This window comes from Dermacentor andersoni, chromosome 3 (assembly GCF_023375885.2).
Source record: "Dermacentor andersoni chromosome 3, qqDerAnde1_hic_scaffold, whole genome shotgun sequence".
Classification (NCBI taxonomy): domain Eukaryota; kingdom Metazoa; phylum Arthropoda; class Arachnida; order Ixodida; family Ixodidae; genus Dermacentor; species Dermacentor andersoni.
Window position 1 is genome coordinate 228,975,191 of NC_092816.1, and position 19,798 is coordinate 228,994,988.

Genomic DNA, 19,798 nt, shown 5'->3' on the forward strand with positions numbered 1-19,798 from the left:
AATGCCTCATGACCTCGAGCGTACCGGAATCTTGGAAGAACGCTAACATAATCCTAATCCATAAGAAAGGGGACGCCAATGACTTGAAAAATTAGAGACCGATCAGCTTACTGTCAGTTGCCTACAAACTATTTATTAAGGTAATCGCAAATAGAATCAAGAACGCCTTAGACTTCTGTCAAGCAAAGGACCAGACAGGATTCCGTAAAGGCTACTCAACAATAGACCTTATTCACACTATCAATCAGGTGATAGAGAAATGTGCAGAATATAACCAACCCTTATAATAGCTTTCATTGAATACGAGAAAGCGTTTGATTCTGTCGAAACCTCAGCAGTCATGGAGGCATTACGGAATCATGGTGTAGACGAGCCGTATGTAAAAATACTGAAACATATCTATAGCGGCTCCCCAGTCACCATAGCCCTCCATAAAGAAAACAACAAAATCCCAATAAAGAAAGTCGTCAGGCAGGGAGATACGATCTCTCCAATGCTATTCACAGCGCGTTTACAGGAGGTATTCAGAGACCTGGAATGGGAAGAATTGGGGGTAAAAGTTAATGGAGAATACCTTAGTAACTTGCGATTCGTTGATGATATTGCCTTGCTTAGTAACTCAGGGGACCAATTGCAATGCATGCTCACTGACCTGGACAGGCAAAGCAAAAGAGTGGGTCTAAAAATTAGTGTGCAGAAAACTAAAGCAATGTTTAACAGTCTCGGAAAAGAACAGCAATTTACAATAGCTAGCGAGGCACTGGAAGTGGTAAGGGAATACATCTACTTAGGGCAGGTAGTGACGGGGGATCCGGATCATGAGATGGAAATAATCAGAAGAATAAGAGTGGGCTGGGGTGCGTTTGGCAGGCATTCTCAGATCATGAACAGCAGGTTGCCATTATCCCTCAAGAGAAAAGTGTATAATAGCTGTGTCTTACCAGTACTCACCTACGGGGCAGAAACCTGGAGGCTGACGAAAAGGGTTCTGCTTAAATTGAGGACGGCGCAACGAGCTATGGAAAGAAGAATGATGGGTGTAACATTAAGGGATAAGAAAAGAGCAGATTGGGTGAGGGAACATACGCGAGTTAATGACATCTTAGTTGAAGTCAAGAAAAAGAAATGGGCATGGGCAGGACATGTAATGAGGAGGTAAGATAACCGACGGTCATTAAGGTTTACGGTCTGGATTCCAAGGGAAGGAAAGCGTAGCAGGGGGCGGCAGAAAGTTAGGTGGGCGGATAAGATTAAGAAGTTTGCAGGGACAACATGGCCACAATTAGTACATAAATGGGGTAGTCGGATAAATATGGGAGATGCCTTTGCCCTGCAGTGCGTGTAGCCAGGCTGATGATGATGATGATGATGATGATGATGATGATGATGATATGATTGCGAGCGATCTTTACAAGCCTCCATCGAATGTGACCTCTGTGCAACATGCAATTCCATAAAGTTGCAGAAAGACGCCTTGCGAAAATGAGGAAGTGTTTATTTTGTTCTATAAAAATGCTCATTCCGGGCTTATTGTGTGTTCATTTGAAGTTGTGTCACCGGGTAAGCAGCAGTAGTTCCCGTACGAAGGTCCAACGGATGGTATGAGCTCAAGATGTAAATTACAAGCACGTGCAATTGTGATATTTATATTTTATGGGAAAACTGCGTGTAGAGGCGAAACGTGCGAAAGTGGTGAATGGGCGGCCTTACAAACAAAAGCAATTCGCGTTCACATACATGGCGTAGAAAGTAATCGACTCATCCCAAACAATACCGTAAAGAATATTTTGTACTTCTTGCAATGGTAGATAATAGCGCTCTCAAAACGGCTCAAGTGAACGACGAGTCACTGCAAGCGTGCAGGCAAAGATCAAGACGGAACCAAAAGGGGCCAGTATCGTTCAGTGTCAAAGACAGCCTCCTGTACCGAACATTCAAAAGCAAGAAAGGCCGCTCTTTCGAACAGCTTGTAATTCCCCAAAAGTATCGTGCTGCACTTCTCTATTTGGTTCACAGCAACAGGTGGGCTGGCCATTAGGAAGAAACAAAAATAAGAGCAGACTACTGAACGACTACTACTGGCCGATGTGCATCAAGGAATCTGAGCAAGGGGTACACTCCTGCAGCGTTTGCCCAAAAACCGAACGGCAAGGTACCTTTGGTCCGAGTGCCTTTGATTGGCGAACCTTTTCGCAGATTGGCAGTCGACATTGTTGGTCCATTACCAGTAACAGCAGCGGGCAGTGGTGTTACCAGAATTAAGCTCCACAGCAGTTGTAAACACGCTACTCGGCGTCCTTGCGAGAAACGGATTTCCCAGTGAAATCCAATGTGGCCAAGGTTTTGTGTTTACAAGCACGCTTACCACGACATTCTTGCAGAAATGTGGCATATCCTTTCACCACACCTCTGCCTACAACCCGCAAAGCAATGCAGTCGAAAAACTTCACTCAGTAATGAAGCGGATTCTGCGCATGCTCTGCTTCGTGAATGGCACCAACTGGGATGGGGCTGTTCGCGCAATGCTCTTTGCTCTGTGCTCCGTCACTGACGAAGCAATTGGATTCAGCCCGGTAGAACTTGCTTACGGTCGAGCGCTTCGCTCCCCGCTCACCTTCCTAAAGGTGGGAAGACGAATTTTTAGACAAAGCCGTTGTCGAGTACGTGCTGAAGTTGTTGGAACGCCTACGTGAATCGCAAGAATTGGCGCAGATCGACATGGCAGAAGGGCAGCAAGACACAAAAGTGTACTACGACAGATCTACACGCACTCGAACCTTGAAAGAAAGCGACAAAGCGCTGATGTTGAATTCGTCGAAGGCAAATAAATTGGAAGTAGCATGGCATGCGCCAGTCACGGTTAAGCAAAAGCTTTCTGACACAAATTACTTGGTAACGACGCCCGGTAAACGCAAGGACGTGGCAATCTAGCACTGTAATCTAATGAAGCCGTTTATCCAACGCACGGAGACTTTGAGCATCGTCCTAAACGAACCAGACTAAATAAATGTTCCAGTCCCTCAAGTACCGACCTTGCTCTTGCCCGTGAGAGAGAGAGAAAGAACAACTTTAGTGAAAATGCCTGCAGAGTCGGTTAGGCTCCCTCCACGCAGGGAGGACAAGCTTTTACCGCGACGCGGCCGCTATGTCAGTCTCGTGCATTGTGCTCCTCGAGGTCTTGGTTCCTCGCTACTTCCGCGGATCCGAGAGGGCCGCCGCCCCCTTCCTCGGGGTGCTGCCCCCCTTCTCCTCGGTTTCGCGAGGTCGCTGCCTCTCTAGAGCTGCCGAGACCTGCTGGACGGCCTTTAGTTGTGTATCTTGGTCATAGCTCCTCGTTGCAGCCTCTAGCTGCGGCGGGATCCTCGTCTTCTCGCTGGCTTCTCGTGGATTTATACTACAGTCCCAAAGGATGTCAGCCGCGGTGGCTCTCTCCTTAGCGCACAGTCTACACACGTCACTCGCGTACACGCTCGGACACACGTGCTTATCTAGCACCGGGGTGAGCAGGGACCCCGTCTGTAATTGCCTGTATAACACTGCCTCCTTCCGGGTAAGTCCCGGGTGAGGTGGCGGCATAGTCTGTCTGTTAAGTCTGTACCACTTCACTATTTCGTTGAAGGTGGTCATCTTGTCCTTGGCACTGCACCGCGACCAACACTCCGAGTCGGCCGTGCTTGCAGCTGCGCGGTTGGTTAGTCCTCGCGCGGCCGAGTGGGCCGTCTCGTTGTGGTTCACGTTCCCGCGTTCCGACACGTCACTGCCCATGTGGGCCGGAAACCACTTGATCACCACAGCGCTTTTGCGTCCGATGTCTTTGGCCTTGCGCAGCATGCGCGCAGCCTCACTACATACCCTACCCTTGGCGTAGTTCTTCACTGCCGCTCTAGAGTCACACAACACTGTAGTGCATCCGGGGTCGGAGACGGCCAAGGCGATGGCCACCTCCTCCGCCCGGTGCGCCTCTCGAGTCCGGACGCTCGCCGCGGTCTTCGTTGCCTTTAACAATCAATCAAAGCAAGGAGTTAAAAGTGCTTGTACGCTACTTCAGCGATTTGTTGTCCCTATCCCGGTAGGACAAACCTTGTGGAACACGACATTGAATTGACATCTGACCAAGCCTTCCGTACAAGGATGCAGATTTTCGCCCCGTCATGAGAAGCTGTTAAATGATTACGTTTAGAACATGTTGACACTGGGTCTAATTGTTCCAGGGGAAAGCAAAAACGTGTCACCGATGATTATCGTAGAAAGTCCTAGCAAGGAACCCCGATCCTGCATTGACTATCGTAAGCTGAGTGCGATAACCAAAATGAGGACGTTTCCCATTCGTAAATTCTTAAGCGAGAAAGTTTCTGCGGCGCAGTACATTTCTACGTTAGATATAGTACGTGGCTTCTGGCAAGCGCCACTCAGGGAGAACGCCAGTAAGCTCGCCACTTTCATGACTCCGGCAGGCACATATCGCCCTCTGGTGCTCACTTTTGGCGTTAAGAATGCACCGTTCATATGTTCAAAACTAATGAATCAAGTGGTCACAGGCACCCAGTCTCTCGCTATGCCCTACCTCGATGACATCGCTGTTTTCTCGAGCATCTGACAACAGAATTTGGAAGATTTGCAGCAGGTATTCCTTTGAATTCGTAAAGCAGGGTTGACTCTCAAACTGAGCAAACGTTCTCTTGCAAGCACTGAAGTCCACCACTTGGGGCATGTTGTTGGCCAACGGAAGCGACGTCTTTCTGTACTAAAAGTTGAGGCAATCACTAGCTTTCCTTTGTCAAAAGCAGACTAACTTGCGTTCCTTTTTGGGTTTGGCTGACTCCTACAGAAGTTACATTCCAAACTTCGCACATATCGCTAGTCCTATCACAGACGCTCTGCGCAAGACCGAGCCTACTACTGTGCGTTGGAATACGGTGCGTAAGGACGCATTTGCTGCGATTCAAAACTTTCTTGTCACCGAACCGGTTCTCGCGGCACCAGGTTACTCTCTTCCTTTGTTAGTTCAGTGTGACGCCAGTGACCGCGGAATAGGCGTTGTTTTAAGTCAGGTGAACGAAAAAGGTGAGGAGCACCCTGTTGTCTACGCGAGTCGAACGCTAACGTCACGCGAGCAAGCCTACAGCACAACAGAAAAAGAATGCGCTTGCTTGGTGTGGGCTCTCGAAAAGCTCTCGTGTTATCTTAAAGGCTCTTCCTTTGTTTTTGAAACCGATCACTCCCCCTTAGTGTGGTTGAACCAAATGTCAAACAAGAATGGTCGCTTGATGAAATGGAGTCTAGCACTTCAACAGTTTGATTTTCTAGTGCGGCACAAGAAAGGCAAACGCCATGCAAATGCTGACTGCCTTAACCGCATCCCCCCCATCCTTTTTTTTTTTTTCGCTCCTGTGCATGCAAGTCGACGCAAGCCTTTTCATTCTCGTGTTAGGTTTTCAGGTGTTCTGCTCCCAGTGAATTCAACTGCCGGGCTTTCCTAAGCTTGGACGCGAGGTTGCTTCTGACGCAGTTACTGCGTTTCTTCCGCTCTTTCACTAAGCCACTTGAGATCCTGTCCAGCAGCTGACGGGATGAACCCAGCGCGCGAGGTCTGCGACCGGCTCCCTTTCGCTACGTGCTCGGCATCATTTCGGCACTCAGCGAGAAGTGCTAATTATGAGCGTCGCCTCCTCCTGGGCGTCCCAGCCCCTCTCCACGGGCTTGTTGTTCGAGCCCGGAGACGCACAGTGCCTTCTTCACCCTTTCTGCGACGTGTAGCATAACTTCCCCGCCTGTGCCACCATGCATCTCGGCTTCTTCACCCATTACAAGCGCAAGGACAATCTGATCGTGCAAAACGCGTCAGTGCTGTGCTTGGACAATCTTGTTTCCATCGTTGGCTACCTGTTCCCACCTCCAGTTGTTCAAGAAGCATTATCCTCTTGAACGCCTCCAGAAATGGGTAGCTTTGGCCGAGCTGTAACATTCGCGGTGCTGGTATCATTCTCCTTTGGGGCCTGCAGATAAAATTACCCCGCTTGCTGCCATATTTTTTTCTTTTTTTGCCATGCCCTGATTGGCTATTAGCGCACAAGAAGCGCGTCGCTGAAGGAATAAATGTGATTGTCTTGCTAGCGCTGCGTGGGCCGTCTGTTTCTTGGCCGGTCGTCCTGCCACCCTCGGCGTCTAGCCGCCGAATACGTAATAGCGCTCACGGTAAGACTACAATTGAAGCTGTGCAGGCTGATATGGGCTGGACTTGTTTTGAAGTGAAGGAAGCTCACAGGGGAATTGATTATGACGAATGACTGAGGAATATGGAAGAAAGTGAATGGGCTGGGAGAGCGTTAAGATATCTGTACAGAAAAAGAATTGATTCACTGTGGAGGAAAAGAACTGGGAAGCTTACCAGCAAGTATGCGGCCTGTAGGGTGAGCAACACAGGAACAAAGAACGTCAAGCTGAAAGCCAGAGAGGCTGAAATAATCTCATAGGTGGCGGCCAGGGAAAAAGAAACTTGCCATGAGTAACTACTTCAGAGAAAAAAAAAAAAACGGAATCAGGAAAGAAACCATTTATGATAACTCAAAGGGAAGTATCATTACTTTTCGAAGCGACATCAGGATGCCTTAGAACGTGCACCTATAAAGCGAGATAAAAGAAGAAAGAAGCATGTGTTTGCAGCGGTAAAGCTAACGAAACGATGGAGCATTTTTTACTAGAATGTGAAGATATCTGCCCCGCGGTCGATTTAGGCGTCAATGGACTCCTTGAAGCCCTTGGATTCAGCGTGAGCAGGGGGAAAGTAAACATGTCCGCAATAGAGATCAGTAAGAGGCGATTGGGAGATTGGTGGAATAGAAGTAGGGAGACGACAAAAAACGGAGACGTACAAAAGCAAAGTTCGCAATACGGGGTCAGAAAATTTGGTTGTGGGAGTTCATCGTGTTTTTGTTTCTTCTTTAACCTAGGTACGATATTAGACAGTATAATAGCAAGAGCTTGGTGGCGCAGCCGACCACCCCATTCCAAAGGAGATGCTCACAACATCCATCCTTCCATCCATTTGGTCCACAGACCACGTTGGTTGTACTCAGGGCTCGTTGCACTAAGGTGGTAGTTCAATTATATTTTTGAAGCGCCTAGATAAAATGTGCTCGTTGTCATGTGCATTAACCATCGCAGCACCTCCGGACTCGTGTAACACCATTAGTTCACCGTGTGCTTCGTGCGATCCACCAGTCTCGACAGTGAGTGTCCTATTACAGCGCTCGTCCAAGCTGCCTTTGTTCTGCCGAGCTGCCTGCCCGCGCTCTCGTGAAAAGACTGGTGCTGGGGCTTTGAACCAAGTGTATGGAAAACTTTGTTGAAGGTTGTGCTTTTGGGTAGCTGGAGTTCATAGGAAGCTCTACAGTGTTTGCGCCAGCAAAACGTCGGTGCCACGGTGCCTGTACGACGAAGGAGCGTTTGCTAAGTCTTGAAAGGTAAGCAAGTTTGGCGCTTGCGCGCATTCTTGAAGCTTATGGTTTATGTAATGAGCGCTGTGTAACTAGCTAAAGGAGACTGCTTTCTGATCGTAGGTTGTCAATGTTGCTCTGCTCATTTAGCAAACAATTTCACGAAAGCTTCCTCTGGTGTTACAGCGTACTTGAATTCTGCTGTGAAATATATGCTACCCGCCTTGATTGCTATGACAGAATGGGCACACAATTATGAAAACACTGAAAGTGTTTGCTGTTTGTTTGGTAGTTTCTTGGCAAGAAATTCTTTGTTATATAGGCATTCCCACAAGCACAGTACATGTGTAATGTCTACGTCGATGTGTCATGGGCTTCACGCGTTGGCACACGATTGCTATGTTTGATGCTTGACCAGATATAACTTTGTGTAAAATGTTTGTATGTATGCAGTTTGGTCTGAAGGTCCACGTCGCGAGATCCTGTTTGCATTGTTTATGTTCTTGAATGTCTTCACGTATTTGTCTTCTATGTTGCAGATCAGATATAGGCCGATATTACAATAACGAGGTTTATTTTTAATCGAGCCATTGCTATCAGACGCTGGCCTTTACTATATATATATATATATATATATATATATATATATATATATTGGGAATTTATAAGCTATTCTTTGTCATCTGTGCATGATCATCATCATGTGGGGTTCATATGGGGTTCTTCATGATCGCTTGTGGGGCTGGCTCTCGAGTGTGATCCGTGCTGTGGGCGTGGTCGGTTCGCCGCATCTTTGACGCGGAATAAACGTCGTGATAACTGCTGCGTCACAAGATATATATATATATATATATATATATATATATATATATGAATATATATACATATTCGTTCATCTTAAGAACAGGATGTCAGCTCTTGCACTCATAGGTTAGGGCAGTGCGTAATAAAGTAAGGACTGCGATTTTGTAGCGATACTTACCGCTCGATTCTATGCCATTCTTGTCGGCCACCGCTAACGGCCGGCTATGCCAGTACGTAACACGGGCCGGGGCGTTGGTATAACGAATAGCGAAAAGGAATAGCATCGCTACAAATTCGCGGCGTAGCTTTAAAAATGCTTTTCATGTGCTCAATAGTTTTTTAATCCAATGTTCTATGTTTTAATACATATTGGTCTTTTGTTGATGATGGTCCTGGTAGTCTGTTGCTGCTGATTTCGTTCCTTCCTGAAATTTCACTTGTTACAAAATAGCAGTGAAACCTCCTGAGATATAACGAAGATACATTTGCACAACCACACGCACATTGATGCAGATGGCTGTGTGAGGCTTTCTTTCCAATTCCACATGACACTAGTGAATCAAATTTTCAGATTCACAGCGCAATAAATTCAACATTTCTTACTGTTCAAGGCTATGCGGATTCTGAGGGCATCCCTACATCCCGCAGGAACCTGCTGCACTGCCGGAGGCTGGACTGCACAACGATAAAGCACCTGATATGTGGGCTTCCACGAAGGTACGTACCAAACTGGCACCACCTTGCGAGTTGTGAGATACGTCTGTGCAATATGCAATCATTTTACTGTGTTGCCGTTTTCAGGACTTCTAGTGGCTGATCACAAATTTTATATTTTGGTGGAGCGCCCTCAGTTTAGTGAACTTACCTAAAGTAGCCTCCTCTGAGTTAAATATATTTGGGGGCTTGAATAATTATGCCTGATATACTCCGTATAGACTTTATATTAATCTAGACAAATTGCCTTTTTAAGAACCGCGAATTAAGGTTTCGTGCTGTTCATAATGCGCTCTAGAGCATCTAGAAAAATGTGTTTTACCACCTGAAGACATAGTTTAGGCAAAAAGTGCCTTAAGCAATGCTTTCGCACAAAAGTTGTACCATCAAGAGTCTGACGGAAGCCTGTCTGGTTGGCATGAATTATGACGAAGAATGGCATACACCAATCAAATGCAACATTAAAAGCAATACATTTCGGCTTCCATATGAAAGCCTTGTTCATAATGGGGCAAAATAGTAGAAGTCAATATTTAAGTATGCCTTAGCATAAGACGGGGGAGGGTCCCTTGGTTTCAGCTGAGGGTGTGTCTGGTTGACTGTATCTCTAGGGACTCCGGGTACAGACATGGCTTCCAGTTTCTTTCCTGCCCGATTATACTACAGTTCATCCAGTCACCATTGTATTTAGTCGTTGCTGGATGCTCTGCCAAGCATTTGATGCCACTCTTGTCTTATCCACATCGTTTTTTTTTTGGCGTAGCCGTTGTTGAAAGCTGCCTATCACTACTATGGATATATCATTCATATACACATGTTCTGTCTCAAAGCTCAGAATTTATGTCAGTAAAATTGTTGTTACGGTTTGTTAGTGGGATGGTTGTCTCGTTGGCTAAGCATGGTTCGTCACTGGGATGAGTCTCTTGTTTGTTTAGCTTCTTGCCAGGTTCTTATGGATTTCATTTTGTGCACAATGAGATGTTCCAAACGAACCTTGCATATACATGAAAAGGAGATTTACAACAGAGATTGCATATATGCTAGGGCACATATATCTGTGAATAAAATACTCGAGCCTCATTTCTACCTATAGAAAAAAAAGTTGTCCCTTCTCGAGGCCATGGCTCCTTGAACTAATGAACCTCCAAGCCAAGGTCTTTTATAATCACTATTTTTGATATCTAAATGCTTATGCGGCATGTACAAACCGCTTGCTTTAATTTTCCACTAGGATGAGCTGCGTAAAATTTAATGTTGCGTAATAATTGCAATAATTAACTCATTTCACCTCTCTTCTAATGACTATAAAGAAGAGATGCTTCTACCTTGACAAACCTATTATGAAATTAGTTTGTTGAGGCCCAATATACAGGGCTTTCTAAACTGAAGCTATCAGTAACTATTAAAGACTACGCTAACTATAAAAATGCTGCTTGTGTATGTGGTTTATTCACTTTGTCAGACACAATCATTGCACCCAAGTGTAGTCAGTAAATTGAAAACTGCATGTCTGCAAGGGGAAGTCAGACAATTGCATTCGAAGACAATTGCATCTTGCTTGATACTTCTCGAGCACTGGTATGTCACTAATGAGCTTGACGCTTGGCCCACCACTCAATCAGGCTTGAAGCTTTCAGTGTCTGCTAATCACTAGAACAGCCGCAGATCTCACTCTGTGTCAAGGGCTGACACGCATTTGCTTAGATCTAGGCAGATGCATGTCGTTATTTTACACTGAAGTTCCCGATACTTTCTAGTCTTAGGTGAAAGTGCGCAGCTCAGCAGAATGCATGCATGGTAAACACAAGGCTGTTTTATTCTTGAAAATGAATCAGCAAATAGTAGCTCTGGCCATTTTTGCAAACCTTACCCTATTTCCTAACCATTCCTTGTTCAAAAGTGCATAAAATGAATGTGCGCCTGTTCTATTGTTTCGCAGGTAAACATCGGTGACGGGGAATATGTTGATAAGGGCCTGCTGAAGAGGCTGCGCATGGATGCTAACAATTCAGGCTTGCAGTTCGCGGGGGGCCTCCCTAAAGCTATTTTTACAAAAGAATTCGTTGAAGGGTGGTCCTTTTTGGGCAGTCGTCAAATTCCCATAAAAGTCTTCCACAGAAAGAGCCGTTGGATTCCAGGAAGGTCAACGCCATACTAGGTACGTGTGTGAAAAAGAAGCATCTTAATATTCTTTGTGCAAGTTTTTAACAAGACTCTTTCCATGACAATTTCAGTGCTATCTTACGATAGTGCTTGCTTTCCTGGTCAAATACTATTAATCTGATTATATAGCATATTATAATGAAAGCTTGTCCAGCATAACTAGAAAACTGCCATTACTGTTGGCATATGTATTTTTGTGATAGAGGCCCTGGTCATATGAATGCACTGATAACCCAATGTACTGCCTTGTGGAAAGCTAACATGTTTAGCAACAAGCTCACTTTGACAATGTCTCCCTGCACAGCAAAGACATTTTACAATCTTGCTGTACAAAGTCCATAATGCCTGTTCAACTGCTTACATGTTGCTTGTAACATTTCTTCGTTCTTAAGTGCCGCACTCAAGTCAAATCGTCTATGTGCCTATGCCCAAGCAAAGCTGTGACACAGTTTCGACTGGCACCTTGCCTCTCCTAAGATAATTCACACACATGAAACTTCCACGTACTGGTCACAATACGAATATGGAAGCTCATTAAGCTGATGTTGATTTGCAGCTTTTGTTTGTAGATGACTATTGGTATGATAGAGCTTATGTCTCGTGCATCTGTTGGTGTTGCGCACATACGTCACGCTTCCAGCTCTAATGCACTATTTCAGCCATTTTTGCACTTTAGAAAAACTTTGCACAAAACGGGTGGAGTTGTTAAGAGCTCACAAGGGTCAAAGCTTGCATCTTGTGCATTTTCGTTCTCAGGAACATATGCATGGTGTATTGCAAGGTCACAGTAATAAAACCAATATTTTTTTGCTCTTTTCTAGACTACACAACGCCACATTGTAGTGTCCTACCAGGGGAACTCAAAAACACATTGTCTCCATTGCTATCACGGGGCTATTAAACGGATGAATTCAAGCACACATATAAACCTGTCTTCTTATGTTGTATGCCTCACCTGGTCAATTGGCAACGTGTGACACCTGCCTTTGTTTAGCGCCTGCTTCTTTGAGGAAAACAATTCCTGTACGTATTCACTATATACCTTACAATGGCCAGCACACTAAAGTTTCTTGACAAACGTCCAGCTAATTCATGTCGCATTATTATGGACAATAAGTAGCTTTCATTAAAACTTGCATGCTATTCACTAAATAATTGCTGTCGTCAGCTGAATGGTATATCTTCTTTAAAATGGCAACAAACGTACGTTACTCAGAACGTCATTACAGTGCTTACTGAAGTCCAACAAGGAGTTCTTGGGCAGTTGAAAAGAGCTTTTTAGGAAGTAGTACATAAAAAATTTATTCACGGATAATGAAATGTTTGTAAATTCTTGCAATATAACCATGGCTAATAGTTGACATGATGTTACTAGCAAGTTACTTGGATGTATAGGGGTGGTTAATAAGTAGTCGGTTCATAGTTTTAAGGAAGGATACAAAAATTTATTCAGAGAAAATAAAAGGTTAAGCTTGCTATATGTATCCGTGTCCAATAGTTGACAGGACATTACTAGGAAGTTGTTAGGATTCATAAAGGCGGTTAATAATTAGTCGCTTCATATTGACACGTTCTACCAACTTGACATAATAAGCAGTCGGTAAGAATTTAATCGACATTTTGTCTATTTCTCCAATTCAATATAGGTGACCAATAGTCGGTAGGACGTTGCTAGGAAGTTCTTACGGTGTCGAAAGATGGTTTATTTAATCTCGATAGGTTCTTGTAACATTTGTCTAATGACGGTTTATTCAATATTACTAAAATTTTTTTTAAGGGTTGGAAGGGCACCTCTTTGCTACGTGACCGTTTCACTGTTATTAAAAATCGCAAGTCCCGATTTCATTGCGCTCAATAGGAAGCTTCGTCTTCCTGCCTAAATATTTGTCAATATGCACCGTGTCATTGCGATATAACTTGTGCGACTGTCAAGCCCACTCTCTAGCTTTCTCCGCGATTCCCTGTGTCCTGTCAGTGGTTGCGCTTATTTCACTTGCGCTTACTTATAATGCTGCAGTGGCCTGTAGGATGCAATGCTTGTTTTATCTCGCCTGCCTTAGTAAAAAACAACAACAGAATACTCTGCTGTCTCCAACGTTGTTCTCCCTCTTTATTAGTAAAGATCACTCTAGCAATTCTGCCTCGCCTTTTGTCACATTACAATAATTAGTCTCCAGGGCTTTCCATCCCGCCTATTGCCACTACGACGTTTTGAATATTCTTTCTTGCTTTTCGTTTGACAATGTGCAGCACTAGTCTCTTTCGTGCATCCTGATCATCTTCGTGCATCCTGATCACTCCCCTGCTTTATGAAAGCTACAGGCCCCTATAATTTAGGCGGCCGTGCTTGGCACAGAGAGGTAGGAGTATAGGTCCTCACTCGGCTGTCAATATTTCGACTCACTAGCTCACAACTTTGGACCGCTAGCGATGGCTGCAGAGAATCTTCTGTGTTCCACACTGACGAAAAATAGCGCGAAGGAAAAAAAATACAAGGAACGAGAACGAAACACGATACCAGCGTAGACTACCAACTGTAGTTTATTGCCAGAGACACAGTTACTATATACAATGGCACAAACACGTGTAAAGGCTTAAAGATTCGCGACTATATCATACATTTCTAGCTTATGCAGCATCACAGGTGGTCTTGCAGCGCACATGTCACCGGACTTGTGAATAAAGAATGATTCAGCACTCTCACGCGCAGTCCTATATTTCTGCCTTGACAACACCTTGATTGCATTCAGCAACGGTTTCCGCTCGCATTCCTTGTAATATAGGCCCAAATTAGACCACGGCTGCCCTTTCAACGAAGCTCTGTGGTCCATTAATAGGCTATTCAAATACCGTCCGGTTTGGCCGATGTACCACCTCCCGCCAGACAGGGGAATGTGATCACACCCATTCCGGATAGCTTTTGGATTTAAATATCGGGATTAGGTGCGACCACGCTTGTAAGTTGCATTCACGAGGTCTCTAAGCCCGATTTTAATTTCCGCTCTGGTCATTCGACGTTAGTGGAGAACGGCATTGCCACATCTTGCTTGGAATCTGCCTTGCGCTAGTCATGCTCGCATTGAATGACAAGCTTTTTCTAACCAACACAACAGACTTAGCCAATCAAATTATCTAGTGAGTACTTTTGGCTTCCCTCAGAGAAAGATTACACAGGAATTCAAATTGCAAACGAAGCGCGTGATGACAAGACATCTTAACACTAATGTTAAGCCAATCGCTACTATTCCGTATCCGCACGCTTTGACTCACCGCGTGTGGTAAGACATGCATGTGGTGAGACGCATGTGGTGGGGCGGTGGGAAGCCGATTTGGTGTAAAGGTCTTCTTTTAGGCAAGAAATAAGTTGCGCCGCATCTGCGCAGCAGTAGCAAGAAAGTTGAAGGCGGTACAGACATAAAAATTGCAATGATCGTGACGTTAAATACTGTGACAGGTTGGTTGTGCGCGGAAACGGTTACGATGTATCCCATCCCCTGTCCTGCGGGAATCTTTAAGAATTTAGAGGTGTGTGTGCCATGTTATATAGTGTATGTGTCTCTGACATAAACTGCGGTTGCGAGTCTGCTCTCGTATCGTGTTTCTTTCTCGCCCCTCGTTTTTTTTTTTCGTGCTGTTTTTTCGTCAGCATGGGATAGTAACTCAGCTAGTACTTCCGTGCTCTTGGCATAACTGCCGACGCTGTCTACAGGAGTAGTGACGTCCTAATCAAGGGCACTTGTTTCAGCGAGGAACGCGGCCTCGATCACTGGGCGAAGCGATTCACTCACCGTCAGGTTGAGTTCGCGCACGGTGAAGTTTGCGTACTGCTCCACAAGGCAGCGCATGTCTTCAGCCATAGTGCCGTTGGTGCCACCGGGGGGCTCCTGCCACACGGCGCGGCTGCGCTCAGGGTCGTACATGATGCCTGCGAAGATGACGAAACGATTATGCGGCGGTGTTGCAGCTATAGCGTCAGCAACTCAGAGTGCTATAACTACGTCTTTTTCGTGGATTCAGAAAAGTCGCAGTATCTCCCGAATTGCGATAGCAAATTATTTGACTGCTATACGAAGTACGTATTGCAGTTTTATCGGCCATATAAACTCGTAAATACTCGCTCACAACTTAAATTAACCGGCACAGTGTCACGCGCCCACTGCCAAACACAAACACTTCTCACCCGGTGAACGCGGACACTTGCTCATAAAACGCTGGCTTGAGGATGAGCGGTAGCAGCAACGAACTAGTTTACATTCGCATGCCTAATCGTTTCAACACTAAACTAGGCGGCGAGAACACACCCACGCGAAGCTCTCAGTCCTCGGCGCACCTAGGCTCTGCCCACATCGCACATCGGTTTCAAGACAGGGTCCGCACGGCCACGCTCAGCGGCGCCATACCCAGCCGCAGCCTCAGTAGAACGCCCCTCCCACTTTTCCGGTGCTTTGCGCGGGTGCGCTTCCTCCCTTGCGGACGCGAAATCGAGCTACCATCCTCAGCCAGCTTTTGCAAGTTTTCACTAGTACACACAACATGCTGCGCGCGGGCACGCTGTTGTCGCACTTTGGCTTTATGCGGAACACCACGGCGTCACCGACGGCGATAATGCGCCTGGGGTGTCCATATAATTGCAGCCGCAGTAAAAGGCGGAGTACGAGGAAAATAAAGCGCACCTGAGTCTTTTCTACCACGAGCACCGTTTATTATCTCATCTGGCAGAGATAATCACCGTGACCGCACATGATTGCACAGCGCTATTCTGATACACACACGCGGCACTGTTTTCCATCAAAACGGCGCCAGCGGACAAAAAGGCCTCGTGCCTGCAGTGATAAGAGGTGTGTCTGCACCATTTCTGCTGGCACGGCCGTCGGACAAAAAAGAAAAAGAAAGGTGCGGCTTGCCGCTTTAGGCGAGCTGCAATATTCCACGGGCGAAAGGCGTCCCAAGCGCGTTCGTCACGGATGTTCGATGCCGATCCCAGACGACAGTCCCCGACTGGTGGCGTCGTGGCGGGTGGCAACATTTGCGATGCACGCAACAGGCCATAGCTTCTTTTTTTATCCAGCGGTCGTGCCACTGGTGTTCGTGGCTCCTTACAAAGACTGCAGGATGGTGCCTTTAATCTAATGGCGTTTCTTTTGAGTATGGTTGCCGACAAAGAACTGCCTGATTGTGGAAGCTACTTAAGCGTTACCATGTTTTGGGATAACTGTCCGACGTTCCCTTTTCCTGTCTTTTTTTTTCACCGATACGAAAGTTCCATGCATATATGAACCGCTGACCACTTTTCACCAACCCCTATAAGGTGGGCATCCCCTGCAGTTCTGGCTGAGTCAGCGTTACGGTATACTGTGCGCTGTGTCGTCGCCTGGTTTTGAAAGCTTTTATCTTTCGTTGGGAATCAATCAATCAGTGTTTATTTCACGAATATTAAATACTAAGCAAGATTCTCTTGCTTCTGTATAATCGTTTTCGTGGGCCAATCCGGAAGATAGCGTTGTCTATAACACACCGGTAAAACACCACACAGTGGTGCGTTAGAGATTCGAGGGCTCGGAAATAAACGGAGAATTTGGAGAAGAAATGTGCCTCTTTCTTGTTTTTTTCCAAAGGCATAAAAACTGAAATGGAAGAGTGCAGCAACTCCGTAGTGAGACTTGTCAGACGTAAGCATTCTTTCCAGTTGTTCACACGCACGCACGCACGCACGCACGCACGCGCACGCACACACACACACACACACACACACACACGCACGCACGCACGCACGCACGCACGCACGCACGCGCGCGCACACGCACACGCACACACGCACGCACGCACGCACGCACGCACGCACGCACACACACACACACACACACACACACACACACACACACACACACACACACACACACACACACACACACACACACACACACACACACACACACACAGCCACGAGGCAGCGGCGTGGCTGTACTGTCGGTCGGATCACGAAGACAGCGACGAAGCGGCAAGAGGCTTGTGGCGCTTGTAACTTTGCATATAGCGGTAATTCGTAAATACGCTCTACTCCCATAACATCTATTTTGGTGGAGGTGTGGGGTAAGGTTGCCTGCGTGCTCGCTTTGTCAACCAAGCACTAAACTTCGAAGCGGCCGCCGTCTTGGTTGACCGACGACTGCCGACGAAGTGGCGATGGCACAGCAGCCGCAAACGCCTGTGATTATTTTGCACCCACGAGACCCGGGATCCCTTTCTGCTACAGATGGCTTGGATGTCGTAGGCTGAATCGACACGCACGAGCACGTCAGCGACCACAACAGGTGGGACCCCACGCTGATGTTAGCCAACGTGATTTTCTACCTGAAAGGAACGGCACACGTGTGGTACCATGACGCACGAAGAGGATCTAACAAGTCGGTACGTTTGTAAGGCGATTATGATGGTGTTTTGTGCCGCAAGGGTGAAATATGGCCAAGGAGCGCCAGGCCAGTGTTAACGATTTCGAAGTGGAGCTACGAATAATGAGAGGTAGATGTCGCGTGGCTTTAAAGGGGCCTAAATAAAGTCGCTGTAAAGTACGTAAACCTTGTATGACATAACATTATGCCAATGGTTAATGAGCGGTACTATGGGGACAAAAGACACATTCCAAAACAATCATGACATAGTAAAATATGTCACAGGTGAACGTTTGCAAGAAGCACTACTACGTCATCAGAGCCCTCGAAACGCAAGGGCCTGCAGGCATGTGTTATACTAACAACTATCACAAGCGGTATCCTCTGGAAAAAGAATGTGCTATGAAATTGTGGGGCTAAAAACGTGCAATCCGACATTATTCAAAACTCCTACAACTGATTTGGTGTCAAATAAGGGTCCTGCGCTGACCAACATTACAGGATCGAGACCGGTGCACTGGCGATATGCTAGATGAAAATGTTTCTCTCAGCTTCGGCTTCCCGACACTCTAGGAGGACGTGGAGGACGGTCAGCCTCTCACCACATCTATCATAGATTGGAGGCTCACAAACATAAGTGTGGCTTAAGCACGTGTAGCTTATTATTTGTCTTAGTGTCCCACAAGCGTTGCCAGTGGCTTCGTAATTTATTTCGTAAGAAATACTTCAGATCTGTGGCGGGGACCGCAGCGGTAGGAGTAGCTTGCGATATAATTGATGTGGCCATTTGGTCTGCTAGCACTTTGGCAGTGGCGGCAGCATCTGACGCATGTCCGCTGAAACTCGATTTTGAAATATTACAGCCTGATTGCCGATGCTGTGAGCCCATATCAACGCACGGATTTCCCTGCCATAGCTCCACTATCAACGCACTTTTCGGAGCGCCCCCTAAACAAGTGGCTATATCAAGTCCTGAAAAGCGTTTTCCTGCGCACTTTGGCAGTGGCGGCACCATCTGACGCATGTCCGCTGAAACACGATTTTGAAATATTACAGGTTAGTCGCATGCTTATTTGCCTGTTCTGACGCCCGCGACTTGCCGCTGCTGCCACAGTGTTTTCTTTCTTTTTCTTATTTTGTGAGGAACGTCGTCTAGAAATAAGTCTGACGATATAGAGAAGCTTGTCCGGAAATTCCGGAAAGAATTTAAGGACATATGTTCGGCGCTTAAAAGAGAGCTCAGAAATCAACATCGCGAGACGACAAAAAGCCTCGAGTTTTTCAACAAAAAGTTTGAAGACATGACTGACAACTGTAAAAAATTGCAGGAAGAAAATCGGAACTTAGAACTCGAAATGAGGCACTCATGAATGATTATGTGGAACTAAAGGATCAGGTTTCTGTCAATGACAAGAGAATGATGGCGCTAGAACAGTATTACCGTAACAAAAACATTGAACTGAAGAATGTATCACTTGCTGCAAATGAAAACTTGTTTCAAATGCTTGACGTGCTTGGCAATGCGATAAATGAACCCATCGCGAAAAACGACGTTGATGTGTGCCACCGTGTTCGCTCAAAGGATAGCTGCCTGTTAATGATTGTTCAATTTAAAAACAGGTCAAAACGCGACTCTGTTTTTCGCAAGGCACAAAAGCTGCGACCTTTAGTCGCTGACGTCGGCTGTTCTGGAAAATCACCGATATATATAAATGAGCTTCTTTGTCCACAGCTCAAAAAGTTGCTTGCCATGGCCATTGAGAAGGAAAAGAAATGGAGGTTTGTGTGGACCACAGATGGTAAAATATTTGCAAGGACTGAGTCTTCGAATGCCCTTCAAATAACATGTGTCGCTGATCTAGTAAAGATCGATGAGCACCTGCAGCAGGCAGGTGTTCACCATTAGCTTTCCCTCGTACATTCTTTTAATTCCCCTCTTGAATTATGGATCCGAATCTTAAATTGCGAAGTGATTTAAATGTACCTATATCTGCTAGCAGCCATATTTCAGCTCTTCATATTAATTCCCAGTCGGCCGGGAACAAAGAAATTGTAAGTTTTGTTTTGACGTAGTTATGATGACCGAAACTTGGCATACAAATGAACTGGAAGTACTCAAATTTAGCCAAGAGTTCGACGAAAGTTCCTCTGGTCAGGTAACATGATGATGAAGAAATTGCGGCCACTGACCAAGTCAAGGTGAAAAAACACACAGAGACGTTTCGGGACCCGTACGGGTTCCTTGATCACACTAAAAGCGGGCAAGAGCCGCAAGTTGTTTTTATGCCAAAA

At 46.0% G+C, this 19,798-nt stretch overlaps 1 protein-coding gene across 2 annotated transcripts in view; it reads right to left on the reverse strand.

Moving 5' to 3' along the window:
- Nucleotides 1–19,798, reverse strand: part of LOC126536560 (neprilysin-2-like) — a 128,965-nt gene that overhangs the window by 34,038 nt on the left and 75,129 nt on the right. The window contains exons 1-2 of one of the 2 annotated variants that reach the window (XM_055072832.2): nt 15,298–15,515; nt 14,906–15,042 (exon numbers count right to left, since the gene is read on the reverse strand). In XM_055072832.2, coding sequence (XP_054928807.1) covers nt 14,906–15,042; nt 15,298–15,322 — 162 coding nt within the window. In that variant the 5' untranslated portion in view covers nt 15,323–15,515. Of the gene's footprint in view, nt 1–14,905; nt 15,043–15,297; nt 15,516–19,798 lie in introns of those variants that run through there. The other variant, XM_055072826.2, reaches the window with a different exon arrangement.